Source organism: Protopterus annectens, chromosome 4.part0 (assembly GCF_019279795.1).
Source record: "Protopterus annectens isolate FY-2018-M chromosome 4.part0, PAN1.0, whole genome shotgun sequence".
Classification (NCBI taxonomy): Eukaryota; Metazoa; Chordata; order Ceratodontiformes; family Protopteridae; genus Protopterus; species Protopterus annectens.
This window is the reverse complement of record NC_056733.1, coordinates 239535031-239549588: the sequence shown is the minus strand read 5'-3', so window position 1 is coordinate 239549588 and position 14558 is coordinate 239535031. Positions and strand designations below refer to the sequence as shown.

Sequence of the window (14558 nt, the reverse complement as noted above, 5' to 3'; positions counted from 1 at the left end):
CAGAAATTCCCTCCCTCCCTCATTATGCAGATAAGCAAGTCAAGCAAATACTTGTATAGTACTTGTCGATAACATAGATGACAGGTATTCATTATTTCTTGATTGGCAAGAAGAGGACAAACTGGCAAGCTCAGGGGATGCGTGCATTGTGTCTTGGACATGTTATGGCATGGCATATACATACCTGTGTGCATAGCATCTTCCATGTTTTTGACAAATTTTGATTGAAGTCAAAGCCAATTAAGGGCCTTTCATGGAAGATCCTGTTGTATATCTACTAATACAGTAAAAATCATGCTCTTTTTTTTTTCTGGATAGTTGCACAGTTGCTCTCCCAGCAGTGTAAAGACTGGCAGTGTATTACGCAGAGCCCTGTCAAATTTTCACGTACATTTTGAATTTTTGCTTAAATTTAGCAGTATAAGCTGCCATTTTTAAACTTAACTTCTCACATACTCTGCAGGGGAATTTGTCTCCATCTGCTTGACATACCACAAACACAGAGCAATCTGTAGTTTACCCTGTCAGGTACTACTGACAATTTTTGATGGGCATTTAGATGTTCTTCATGTTTCACTGTTGCAGTCATTACTCTTGGGTTATCCTGCTGGCAGGCTACCCACAGTCGGCCAGAATTCCAAAGTCTAGGTCCGGCGTCGGTTGCTGTCGCCTCTTCCCTGACGTCAGTGCGCCAGGGGTATAAAAGATGCAGCCGACGCCATTTTCTTCAGTCTTTCTTGCCGCGTGGTGCCCGAAGCAAAAGCAGTTCGCAAGTGCCAGTCGGCCAACTCCTGAGATTTTCAAATCCGAATTTCAGAACCAAAGTCTTCATTAAAGCTAAGTACCCCATTGGGGAAACTTTTTTCTTGCTCCAGACCGATGTCAGAAAAAGTTAACAATTATATTTCTTGTGGGAAGCAAATACCTCATAAGGATTTTCACTCTTATTGTATTCCTTGCCTAGGGCCCTGATCACAATATTGCTAGTTGTTGTTTTTGTGCTAGATTTAACCAACGCACTATCAAGCGTCTTTTCGATTTTGCATTTCATTACTTTGGCCCAAGATTTAATTATATAATGCTGTCGGAACAGCCAACAACCGAAGTTTACAAAAAAACACAAGGACAAGAATAGGCATCCGAGGTCCAAAACAGACTACGAAGCCTCTACTAGGCCAGACACCGGTTCTCAGTGAGGCGCTTTCGCAGCCCCTGGCGTCCGCTACCTCAGAGCCACAGGCCGCTACCGACTCCCATATGGAGCCGACTGGGCCACTGGATACCCAAGGTATTGGACACTTGAAAATCACTCCCTCAGATGGGTCCGGAGTCGCTGAGCAGGCATCGGCTTCTGAGGGTGTCTTCAGACCTACACAACTATATATTAAGCCATCTTCAGCTTTAAAGACAGACTAAAGCAGCTCTAAAGACAAATAAACAAGTACAGCATTCTCCTACTCAGACTTCCATGCCTAAAAAACAGATGCTCAAAATGGCCGAAGACCTAATTACTTTGATCAGGGGCTCCCATCCACCTCCTGATAAGAGGTCTAGGCAAGAGACAGAGTATGATTCTTCTGATTGGGTATCCATTTCTCTGATTCCTCTTCTGAACAGGATTACTCCATGCTTCCCTATGAGGATTCTGATGCTGAAGAATCCATTCCTTCAGCCTCTCCTCCTGAGGATTATTCTTTTGGGGAAACGCTGCATACTATGAGGGAGCATTTCCACTGGGAGAGCCAAGATTATTCTGAATCTAAGAAAAGGCTCAGAGACTTTCTGCTTCTTCCTCAGCACAGACCCCTTGCTATTCCACCTGTTCTAGACATTGTAGATGTATTTTCAGAGTCCGGTCTGTCCCTTGACTCTTTACCCCCCTGCACCTGCTAAGCCAGATAGATACTACAGGGTCCCGGATTCTCATAAATTCCTATATAAAAACCCTGCTGCTGACCCAGAAACTATATCTCAGGGTCTCAAAGGGGTTAAAGCTTCCACTGCAAAAAACCCTGTCCCCTCTGATAGGGATTCTAGGGCTCTAGACAGATGGGGGAAAAAAGTTTACACTTCTGCCACCCTGGCTGTCAGGGCTTTAAATTGTCAGTTTCATATGCTTAAATATCAGCAATATTTACTGTCACTACTTAAGCAGAAAATGTTGACAAATACTGAATGTTCAGAGTACAAGGAATTGCAGGATTTATTGCATGTAACTGAACAAGTGGGAAAGCATACTTTGCAATGTGGTTATGATTCACTGGAGGCCTCTTGCAGGGCCGCTGTTACAGGTTCTATTATTAGAAGGCATGCTTGGTTAAAGGAACAGAATCTGCCTGATCATGTTAAAGCAAAATTATTAGATGCACCATTACAGCATGATACTTTGTTTGATACTAAAGCAGAAGAGGTGTTGAAAAAAATGGAGGATAAAGCAAAAATCCATGCAGACAGTCAAGGATTTTTTACAAGTACAGCCACCCAGGTTTAGCAGGAACTGGCCTTCTAAAAATTGGTCCTTTCCAGTCTCAGACCACAAAGAGGCAGATACAGGCGTCCCAGAGGCAGATCTCAGCCCCAAGGCTCATACAGGCCTAAACAATGGGGTGCTCCTACCTCCAAAAGCGGAGAAGACAAATCACAACCTTCCTAGTACCCAAGAAGGACAAAACCTGGAGACCAATTCTGACCTGTCTATACTAAATACGTTTCTGGAAGTTCCAAAATTCAAGATGTTGACTCTACAGCAGCTACAGCCCATGCTGGGCAAGAGGGCTTGGCTCGTAACTTTGGACCTAAAAGAGGCATACCTGCATGTCCCAATCGGACAATCTTGCAGAAGATACCTCAGATTCATAGCTGGCTCAATGCATTACCAATTCTCCGCACTACCCTTTGGCTTATCTACTGTGCCCAGCGTCTTCACAAAATGCCTGGCACCAGTAATTGCGTTTTGCAGACAAAAAGGAATTCAAATATATCCCTACTTGGACGACTGCCTAATTCAAGCAGAGAACAAAGACACTCTTCTAAAGCATCTGGCGTTTGTAAAAAGATTACTAATTGTCCTAGGGTACACAGTAAACGAAAAGAAATCAAAACTAGTGCCCTCTCAAGAGATAATATTCCTGGGTGCAAGCTTAAATGCAACTGCCTAGATGGCTTATCTCATGCCAGACAAGCAAAAACAACTGACTACTTACTTCAAAAAATTGGCATCAAAAACCCACTTATCTGCAAGGAAAATCCTGCAGGCCTTGGGTTTCATGGCATCCTACATTCTACTAATTCCATATGCCAGACTGCATATGAGGAAAGTACAATGGTATCTGAAAAGTGTTTGGACTCAGCATTGCCACAGCCTGGAGACAGTAATTTCACTCATTCCCTGCCTACAACAGGAGTTTCGATGGTGGGCAGAAGCCTGTCACCACAACAAGGGTCTGCCATTCAGTTTACCCACAGCCAGACAGACACTGACAACGGATGCATCAGATTATGCCTGGGGGGCCCATATGGCAGGAAAATGTATTCCGTGCACATGGCCTGCAAACCAGATGCATCTTCACATCAATTAAAAAGAGATGCTAGCTGTTCAAAATGCCCTAACAGCTTTCATGGACTTGTTTCATCCAGGACAGTTACTGATGAAGACAGACAACACTATGGTTATGTGGTACATAAACAAGCAGGGAGGTACACATTCCTACCCCCTCTGCAAACAAGCAGTGACCTTATGGGACACAGCATTGGCTTTTCAAGTTCACCTGCAAGCACAATTCCTGCCAGGAAAAACAAATACTCTGGCAGACGAACTAAGCAGAAACCTCATGGATCCCCACAAATGGAAACTGGATCCACAAGTCTTCAGCATGATAATAAGGAAATGGGGATGCCCAGACATAGATCTATTTGCCTTCCCTCACAACTGTCAGTTGCAGAGATTTTGCACAAGGATTTATCACAAGCAAGCATGGAAAGTGGACGCCCTATCATTCAGCTGGAAAAATCTAACAGTATATGCTTTTCCCCCACTGCCTCTCCTTCCCAGAGTACTCCTAAAGGTCAGACAAGAGAAGCCAAAAATGATACTGATTGCACCAGACTGGCCACGCCAGCACTGGTACCCAATCCTAAAGAGCTTGTCTCAAGGTCCAGCATGGATATTGCCTCAAACTTCTCATTTGCTGACCCAACAAAATCAGATCCTGCACAGCCAACTCAGGACCTTAAATCTGGCAGCATGGCAGATAATGTAGCCATTCAGAACACTCCTCTTTCAAAAGCTGTTATGGATGTTATCTTGGAGGCCAGGAGGTCCTGCCCAGTGCCAGAATATCTTATGCAGAAAAATGGAAGAGATTCTGTGCTTGGAACCAGGGACAAGGCATTGACACGTCTGTAGTAAATATTCCACAGATGTTACAATACCTAACTGAGATGCTGAACAAAGGCCTTTCTTTCTCATCAATTAAGATTCGTGCCTCTGCCATTTCAGCACATTACAATACGGAACCACCTATCTTTTCTCATCCTTTAATAAGGCAGTACCTCAGAGGGGCCAAAAACATTAGGCCTCCAAGGGGAGCACCAACTCCGGCCTGGAACCTCAATTATGTTTTGGAAAAACTCACACTGCCTCCTTTCGAGCCAGCATCAACAGCAGATATAAAATTCTTATCCTGGAAAACAGCTCTGCTCCTAGCAATAATCTCTGCAAGGCGAGTCTCGGAGTTACAAGCACTCATGGCTGTGGAACCTTTTATCATTTTTCGTACAGACAGGGTTTCTCTGAGGACAAACCCTACATTTATGCCTAAGGTGGTGTCCAGTGTGGCCCTCAACCAAACCATTCACTTGCCTACCTTTTACCCAAATCCACAGAACAAGGGTGAGAAAATTCTGCATTCTTTGGACATATAAAGGCAGTTGCGCTTCTACTTGGACAGAACTAAAGCTTTCAGAAAGACTGAGCAACCTTTAGTGTCATATGCTGCAGGATCACAAGGAAAGGCGATCTCAAAACAGACTATTTCTAAATGGATAGGCCATTGCATCCGTTTCTGCTATTTTCAACATGGCAAGTCAGTGCCTAAGGGCATTAGGCCTCATTCCACCAGAGCAGCAGCCACTTCAGCAGCCTTCCTCAGAGGAGTACCAACCAAAGATATCTTAGAGGCTGCAACTTGGAGTTCAGTGCACACCTTTACAAAACAGTACCACTTGCCTCTCTACTCTGTGTCCATAGCAGGCTTTGCCACTGCAGTTCTGCAGGGCCTCATAGCCTCTCCTAATCCTATTTAGCCCAGCCACCCATCCTCAGCTTTGGGATTCTACCCAAGAGTAATGACTGCAACAGTGAAACACGATGAACATAGTACATTTGTGTACCTACCATAAATGTAGATGTTCGAGTGTATTCACTGTTGCAGTCCAGGTTATCCACCCTCCATTCCCCCTTCTCTTTGCTGGGACTTATCTGCACTTCTCTATCCTATACAACCTTTTTGGTGTATTTGCTTTTAGATGAAGGAAATGTTAATTTTGTGCATGCATTTCTTTGTATATTTTTCAGCCTACCTATTTGGGGCACCTGACATCTGGGGGCAAGAAAAACTGAAGAAAATGGCTTTGACTGCATCTTTTATACCCCTGGCACACTGACGTCAGGTAGGCGACAGCAACCGATGCCGCACCTAGACTTTGGAATTCTGGCCGACTGAGGGTAGCCTGCCAGCAGGATAACCCAAGAGTAATGACTGCAACAATGAATACACTCTAACATCTACATTTATGGTAGGTACACAACTGTAGTTTCTACTGATGACTGCCGCTGTGGTGCAGCAGTTAGCGTTGTCACCTCACAGCAAGAAGCTGTCCGGTTCGATCTTTGGCTGGGATGTCTTCTGTGTGGAGTCTGCATGTCCTGCCTGTGTTCGTGTGGGTTTCTTCCCACATCCCCAAAGACATGCTGCAAGTGGATTGGACATGCTAAAATTGGCCCTAGGCGTGAATGCGTGCGTGTGTGCGCCTTCCGTGGAAGGTTGGGCACCGGGCTGGCAACTCAACATTGTAAAACTCCACTGCCAATCGTGAGTGGACAGGGTGATCCGCTGTGGTGACCCCTAACCGGGAAAAGTTAAAAGAGAGAGGAATAGTGTAGCCTGTAGTGTAACTCGTCAGACATTGCGTACACTTCACAGGTTCTTCCCTTAGTCACACTGTCAGATGTTTGCCAGTTTTCCCTGTCTGTCTTGATTTATATCTTCTGTAGCATTTCCAAAGCTGTGTTCTTGGGTTAAGTTGAAAGTGAAAAGATGTCTGTTAGGGCTTCTCTGTCTGAGTGTTTAATGTCTCAGAATGCCCATCATATTTTCCAGATGTCCTTCCATATCACACTTGCAGTATCCTTTGCAGTCTGGATCCACTGCCTAGGGCTGCCTTGGCCAGTATACCAAAGCCTTTAGGTTGCAATGGGTGCGCCATGCATCACACGTATGCTGATGGCTCATCTAGGGCTGCCACCTTTGGCTATGTATTGAGGAGGTTTTCTTAGCTTTGGCTTCAACCTTTTCTTGATGATATCAAGTCTAAGTTGATGGATGCTCCTCTGGATAATAAATATCTGTTTGGTACTGGTGCTGCTGCTGCTGCTGAGTTGTTTAAATCCCTTCTGGAAAAGAGTAAAGGTTTACAGGATCTGAAACACATTCTAGTTTCACCTGTTCCCAGATTTCAAAGAGACTGCCCTAACAAGCCTGCTTTTATTTGTAGACAGTCTCTCACTCCCCCAAAAGGCAAAAAGGGTGGTAGAAGGGCTCCTCCTGCAAAGGCTGCCCAAACCCCTTCAGCAAAGAAGACTTCTTTTCCAGACAAACCAGGTGCTGTCTGACTATCCTTGCCCTGCTCTACTCTGTCACATTCCTCTCTCGCTCTCTCCATTTTTTCCTGTCTCTTCCTATTTGGTTAAAAATCACCCAAAATTCCAGTATTCTTTCCATAATTTGCATGGGGTATTGCATGGTTTGGAAATTTCTTCCTCCCTTTGTGGGCATTCTCAGCCTCCTCAGGAACAACTGCTGTTTTTTCCAGAGGTACTTCAGGGTCTTTTGGCTCAGGGAACTATTTAAGAAGTCCCAGCCCCTCAGAGGGGAAGGGGTTTTATTCCAAAATGTTCTTGGTCCCTAGGAAAGAAGCCATCTTAAGACCCATTCTTGTTCTCTCTCAGCTAAATACATTTGTGAAGATTCCTTTTTTTTGGATGTTATCCCTTCAAACGTTTCTTCTGCTTTCTCAGGCTTTTCTAATTCCCCTGGATCACAAAGATGCTTATCTACATGTCAGTATTCATCCCCCTTTCAGGAAGTTTACGTTTCTCTGTTGCTTCCTAGCATTTTCAGTTCTCTGCTTTGCCCCTTGACCTCTCTACTGCCCCAAGGGTCCTTCAGCAAATGCCTTGCTCCTGTGATTGCTTTCTGCAGATTGAGAGGAGTACAGATATTTTGTTACCTTGACTATCTTGTCAGTCAGGCCTTTTCTCCAGACATTTTACTTCAACATCTTTACTTTGCTGTTTGTCTCCTACAAAACCTGTGGTTTCTTGTAAATTTCCAAAAATCATTCCTGACTCCTCCTCAGGATCATGTTTTTCTAGGGTGTAGACTCTCTAATGCTGGCGTTGCTGTCTCCTACTAAGGCTTTAACTGATTGCTTGCTTTCAATCCCTTCTTTCTCGGGCTTCAGTTACAGCCAGAGAGTTTCTCAGGGATCTGGGTTACATGGCTTCCACCATTCCTATGCTTCTGGCCAAGCTTCATATTAGAAAGCTCCAGTGGTTGCTAAAGTTAGTTCTGGCATCAACATTCTCATCGTTAGGTTTTCTGGTCCTGCTTCCATGTCTCAAGCTGGAGCTTCAGTGGTGGATTCATCAGTTGCCCTCAGTCCAGGGGTCTGGGTTTCCTTTTCAACCTCCATTACCCTCTCAGGAACTCTTCACAGATACCTTGAATGTGTGATGGGGGGGGCCTCCTTCGGTCCACCGAAAGTGCAGGGCCTTTGGTGTCATTGACAAAGGAGAGAACACTTCAGTGTTCCTTCTTCTGGCTCTTCAGACTTTTCTTTTTTCCTTCCAGGGCTCGGCAGAATTCTCTCTGACAATACCTCAATGATGTGGTATGTCAGCAAGCAAGGGGGACAAGGTCTCATCTCCTGTGCAGACTAGCTCTTCAGGTTTGGGATGTAGCTACCCAGTATCAGGTGACCCTTCAGGTAGTTTATATTCTCTCAAATCAGAAGATAGTGGCAGATTCTCTGGCCAGGTCCATAACACAATCCCACAAGTGGATGCTCCACAGGGATGTGTTTCTGGATATTGTCCACCAGGGAGGTACTCCTCAAGTAGATCTCTGTCTCCCCTATGAACAGACAACTTCCTCTTTTTTGCACCGGAGTCCCATGTCCTCAGGCCTGAAAGGTGGATGCAGTCTCTCTTTCTTGAAAGGGGATGTTTCTTTATGCTGTCCCTCACTTTCCTCTCATTCCAAAGGCCCTGTTCAAGGTAGAACAGAATGCCCCCATAATCTTGCTTGTGACTCCCTTTTGGCCCAGGCAGCATTGGTTCCCTCTTTTCTGCATTTAGCCAAGGGCAATATTCGCAAGTTACCTCACAGGGTGGACCTCCTCACACAAGGCCAGGGGTCTCTCGTCCATTCCCACCTGTCCACTCTTCAACTGACATTGTGGTTGATAGGGTTTTGATTCCCTTCAGAAACCTTTTTTCTAAGGACATGCTTCGGGTCCTGCAAGGAAACTCACTAGAAAATCTTTTGTCCAAATTGAAGAGATTCTCTGGTGTCTTTTTTCATAACCTGGATCCCACTTACTGTGGTTGTTCCTTTGGTTCTCTCATTTGTGTGAATTGCTCAATACTGGGTTGGCATATTCTGTTAAAGCCCACTTGTCAGCCATTTCTGCTTGTCTGCCTTTGACTCCCCATTTGGCCTCTAGCCAAACAACTTCTTAAAGATGTCCTTCGCGTTAGGCCTCCCAGGAAGCCTGTTCCTCCTTCCTGGGACCTTAATTTTGTTTTGGAAAAAGTTGATTCAGGATCTTTTGAGACTGCTGCTTCAGCTTCCGTACAGCATTCTAAGACTGTTGTTTTGGCTCTTACCTCTCCGAGATGGGTATCTGAGCTGCAAGCCCTTATGGCTGTCCCTCCTTTTTTGTTTTTCATAAGAACAGGAAGTCTCTTTGTACAAATCCTTTATGCCCAAGGTGGTTAATGAGTTGTCTCTTAATCAGTCTATTCATTTGCCTACTTTTTTCCCATCTCCACAATCTGCTAGTGAGGAGGTTCTTCACACCTTAGATTTGCATAGCATAAGACAGTCTGATATTTGGGTAAAACTAAAGCCGTTTGTAAATCTGAACAGCTTTTTGTTTCCTTACTTACTAGATCTGGCCGTTTCCAAGCAAGCAATTTCTTCTTGGATATATAAAGCCATTTCTTTTTGTTGTTCCTTTCATGGGAAGGGCCTGCCTTCCTTCTGCTAAGGCTCATTCTAATAGGCTGTCGCATCTTCTGGTGCTTTTTTCAAGGGTTTGGATACTAATTCTGTTTTTGAGGCAGCTACCTGTACTTGGTGCATAATTTTACCAAGCGCTATAAGTTGGATGTGATTTCTAGGGCTAGAGTTGGTTTTGCTAGGGCCATTCTTCATGGCTTTCTTGAGGGCTCTCCTGGCCTTCCTCCTCTCGATATTCTTCCTGAGCTGTTGTACTCACTATTGTAAAGAGTACTGCAACAGTGATATGGAAGGACAGTACAGTTGTGTAAAATCTGATAATAGTAGATGTCCTCCTTTTCACTGTTGCAATATTCACTCCCTTCTCCCCCCCTGATCCTTTTTCCTTCTGGATGTAGTTACCTAATAGTATTCTTAGATTGTCACTCCTACTGGGGCTTTTCTCCGTTCTGAGGATGGTGCGTTCAGACATCACCTTTATGCCCAGTGCTATGTGCGGGGAACATACATAACAGTGTACCCATTACAACCTAAAGGCTTTGGTATACTGGCCGGACGTCGGGCTCAGGCTGCCGTAGGCAGAGGATTTCTATTGTAAAGAATAGTGCAACAGTGAGGAGGAGGATATCTACTGTTATGGGAAGATTTTACACAACTGTATTTTTTCACAAAACTAAGACATCCTAATGGTGCAGTTATCCTCTGCTACCATTTGTTAGGCTTGCGCACCAATAAATTAAAATATGCAGTACAAAAACACAACCACCACAGTCAATTTCAGACTGCAGAATGAAAATAGTCTTCATTCAGAACATTCTCTCCCCTCTCATCAGTCATGCTTTCACTTTCCGTAGAGACATTATTTCAGAGAAAACACAGATGAATATTAAGAACCCCAGGTACATATGCACACAAACTATATAAAGTTAAATTGCCCCAAAAGTATTAAGATATGCCTCATTCCACTTTATCAAGTCAAGTTGTAAATCTCTTCACATCTGTATGAGTGTCTTGTTTTCTAGTTGTTCCAGACAGTTACGTAGTTCAGTAAATCTACCTCATGGCATAGGCAGGCACTCGTAAAATACTGTGCATCATAACATTTTGCTACTGTACTATGAAAGCTTTTGTTACAACAGCAATCCAGAAAGTTGTATTCCTTTTGAAAAAAAAACTGAAGTGTATGTTTTCTGTCTCAACAGATTCCAGCTCGACTCACGTCATCTGCTTTCCAGTCTACTGTACAGCGATGAACATTTTTTTTGCTGTGGAGGGTAGATTGTGCATGGCAAATACTATGTTACCAAAGGCTTCTTCTAGCAGATGTTCCCCAAGTGAAAAGGAAGATGTACACATGAGCTCTGCATACATTTACAGAGCAAATATGCACAATCCCAGGAAAAATAAAAGCGGTCATCGTAGTCAGAGAGAACCGGTCAGAAATGTGTATGTCGTATTTGGAGTCTGCTTTGGAGAGCTGAACTTGACCAAGAAAATGTACTGTTTACTACGCTTGTCAACAAGCATAAAGAATAGCCATTTTAGTTCTCCCTCCGCACGTGGCAACCTTTCACATTTTATTATTCTACTGTAACTATAGACTTTCAACTTTACAGTTTTTGTATTGTGCTGAATTTATTGCCTCAGTTCTTTGTAGAAAGGTAGTGTCTGTGTCCTGCTTTTATTGTCCACTTACAAAAAAATCTCTCTCTCTCTCTCTCTATATATATATATATATATATATATATATATATATATATATATATACACACATTTAAGTATATACATATGTATATATAAAATCTAAAGGAAAAACAGGCTGCACAAGTAACTTGAAAGTTCTTGCAGAACCAAGGTGACATGGAGTATTCATATAATGGATTGTCAAAAAAAGCTGCACAAGTAACTTGAAAGCTCTTGCAGAACCAAGGTGACATGGAGTGTTCATATAATGGATTGTCAAAAAAAAAGTATTCATACAACTTTAAAACAATTTCTTTTATTTAAATTGTTGAAGATTTTTATGTAGTCATTCTGGAACATATTGTTTTGCTTATTTATAGCACAGTTTAATTTTTGTATTACTTTTATTCTTCCACTTAAACATTGAATGGCCAACTATTTACTGCGACTTCCCAGCCCTCACTTACCATTGAATGATGTGCAGAAACCAGTATAAACTGTTGAAACCGTACTGGTATCAGAGACCAAACTAAACTGCTGGTGCAGTATTTCAAAATCCCTACCAGCTACAGAAAGCATCACATTGTAAAATTGAAGGGCTCTTTAAAACACTATTTTATTTAGTTTTATTGTTATATGTGTGTATATATTTTTTTTAATTTGACTCAGTGTTTCTGGGTGATATATGTACATCAGCTATTTTCCTGTGTCTGGGTTCTTTTTGCTAGATATCTTCTGAGGTCTTGTATATGTAAGTGTGGATGAATTCTACCTTGTGGCCAAAGCAATATTTCACATTTTCTCAGATCATTGAGGTAGTTGATAGTGGAGTGTTTATGGGTTGAGGGTGGGGTTGCTTACTTCCATTTGCTTTAATAAATGTGGAAATGTGTTCTTTCCACCTTAGTGAACCTGCAAAAAGCATTGCCAAAAACATTGTAAACTGAATGCTGCTTTATGAACAGGCAGTGTAAGAGAGTGGCTGATATCTGTATCCCAATGTAATGCAACTTTTGTCCTGAAGGGAAGTCATTGAACATTCTTAGCATGATAACTGTGGGACAAATAGGGTGTGTATGTATGCATGTGTATGCATGCCTTTGTTGTGTATATACATGTAAAACAGTTTCTAGCTCTGCAACTTGATTTGCACTGTAATTGCATGCACACATGCACACACTGCTCTAGTTGTCCCCTCTGCAAGCAATTTCTCAGCAGTCACAGAAGAATAGATGTAAATAAGTAGCAGATTTGAGCAAGTCATCTCATACCCAATTGGACTTCTCCTTCATGCTATATCTGTTTAACACAGGAGTAGATTTTACCATATCTGGTGGTGTATTCATAATGATTTAGATGCATAGTAGTGTCATACCAGCCATTGCTAAACGTTATTGGGTTCCTTTCCCTTCAGCTTACAGGATCACACTTCCTTTTTTCTGAAGTCCATATTAGCATGTCCATTTTAAGACTGTTAAATAAGATGCTTGTAATTATGCCCAGCAAGTGGTATGCTACAGCATGCATTGAGGCAGAGATAGTTTCCCAGAGTTCCACAGAGACTCAAGTTATGGTATGGAGAGTGGTTTTCCACAGCCTTTTCAGAAATTCCCAATAACCTGTACCAAAGTGAGGGTGTTAACGGAAAAGCCAAAGTTCATACAGGCTGTGTCCCCTTTGCAGCTGCTCAGCTGTTTTTGTTGGTGACAGCAACCTGTTCTGAAACATCTCTGCTTTGCCTTACTGTGTCTCTCGTGCAGTAACACAAACTTATACTGGCATAGTATGCACCTACTACTTGTACTCTTGTGTTGCAAGGTAATGATGTGATAGCACCTCACATTTTTTAACTTGCTTGGGGGTGTTTGTGTGCATAAGGGTATGCATTGGGTTGCTGTTTCTTGGACAGTAGTTTATTGCCATTCTAAAACCAATAGTCACAAAGTAGCCACAGAGTGTGTTTGTATGCGTTTGCACTCATGTATTTCTCTCACTGTTGAAGGATCAGTTTATTGGGCTTGGGATAACTTTCCATAGCACATAATTTGTAAAGGTAGCTAAATATTCTGTTAGAGCTGTTTTCAAACATACTGATGTGCGTATCTGTTCTAGAAGGGTCAGGAATTTGGTCACATTTGTCATGCTTTTCCTAGAGTAAGGAGTATGTGTTGCAATTAACTTATCAACAGCACTACGTTTGGACAGAATCTGTGCCTGAGTAGGGTTGGCTGTGTAATGCCTGTCCAGTAGGCATTGGGAGGCAGCAGTTTACTGTCATGCTAAAAATTCATGTCTATGTGGTGGGGGTGTTGCTTTGATTTTACTGGAGATTCACTTGTCTCATTGTTGTTCTTAGCTCAGTTTAAGTCAAGGAAAATAGTTTTAATTGTGTCCATGATTTGTGTAAATCTTTTTGGAAAGTTGTCAGTACTTTTTGTCATAATTACAACAGGCATGCAGCAGCTATTCTGTGTGCTGTCTATTTTATGGCAACGGCATGGCCTAGAACTCCTTCCTCCACATTGCCAACCACATTGCTGCAGTTCTTAAGCTCTCAGGGTGTTTTAAAACGTGAAGTCAGTCTTTTGTTGATGCAGGCTGTATTTTAGGTACCAGTCTTTCTGATGCCTAGAAGATGGAAGCATTACTTGCTATAATGGATTCCTGATTTTTTTCTCTCCCACTTCCCATCCTCAAGTTAGATATGTACCTAACTGACAGAAAGAACACACAATGATAAAATTAAGCATCTGTTTAAACCTGTGTATGTGTTATTAATGCCACTGTAAAATGTTGAGTATGTTTGTATTGCCACTGTATTTGTGTACCTTAACAGTTGTGTAAATAAATTCATAATGACTTGTACTGTTATGGTTCTCTTGTGTCACCCTAGAAGAGCCCTTGGATGTGTGTGTGTATAGCTTGTATTAAGTAAATCCAAAGCGTGTTCTTAGAAGCTGTACTATAGTAGGCCACTGGTCAGGGCTTTGATTATTCTATGCTAATTTGAGTCTTGATTTGTCTGGATTTCACAGCGTTGCTGCTATTTCATGTACTTTTCTACAGTAACCTTTGCTTCAGTATCAGACTAGGTCTCACAAGGTAGGCAGAGAAACCCTGCTGATGTTCTTCGTGTTTCACTGTTGCAGTCATTACATTCGTGTTATCTGCCTGCAGGTAGCCCTCAACCAGCCTGATTATCAAAGTCTTGGGTCCTGCATCAGATGCCGTCTCTTCTTCCATGACGTCAGGGGTATAAAGCATGCAGCCGACGCCATTACATCAGTCTTTCTTGCTGTGCGGTGTCCGAAGCAGAAGCAGTTCGCAAGTGCCGGTCGGCTGACTCCTGAA

The 14558-nt window shown here is 42.8% G+C and overlaps 1 protein-coding gene across 1 annotated transcript in view; it reads left to right on the top strand.

The window, feature by feature from the left end:
• Nucleotides 1–14072, top strand: part of CSNK1D (casein kinase 1 delta) — a 946953-nt gene extending 932881 nt beyond the window's left edge. Inside the window, exon 9 of the mRNA XM_044068234.1 lies at nucleotides 10727–14072. Coding sequence (XP_043924169.1) covers nucleotides 10727–10777 — 51 coding nt within the window. The 3' untranslated portion in view covers nucleotides 10778–14072. The remainder of the gene's footprint in view (nucleotides 1–10726) is intronic.
• The last annotated feature ends 486 nt before the right edge of the window (nucleotides 14073–14558 follow it).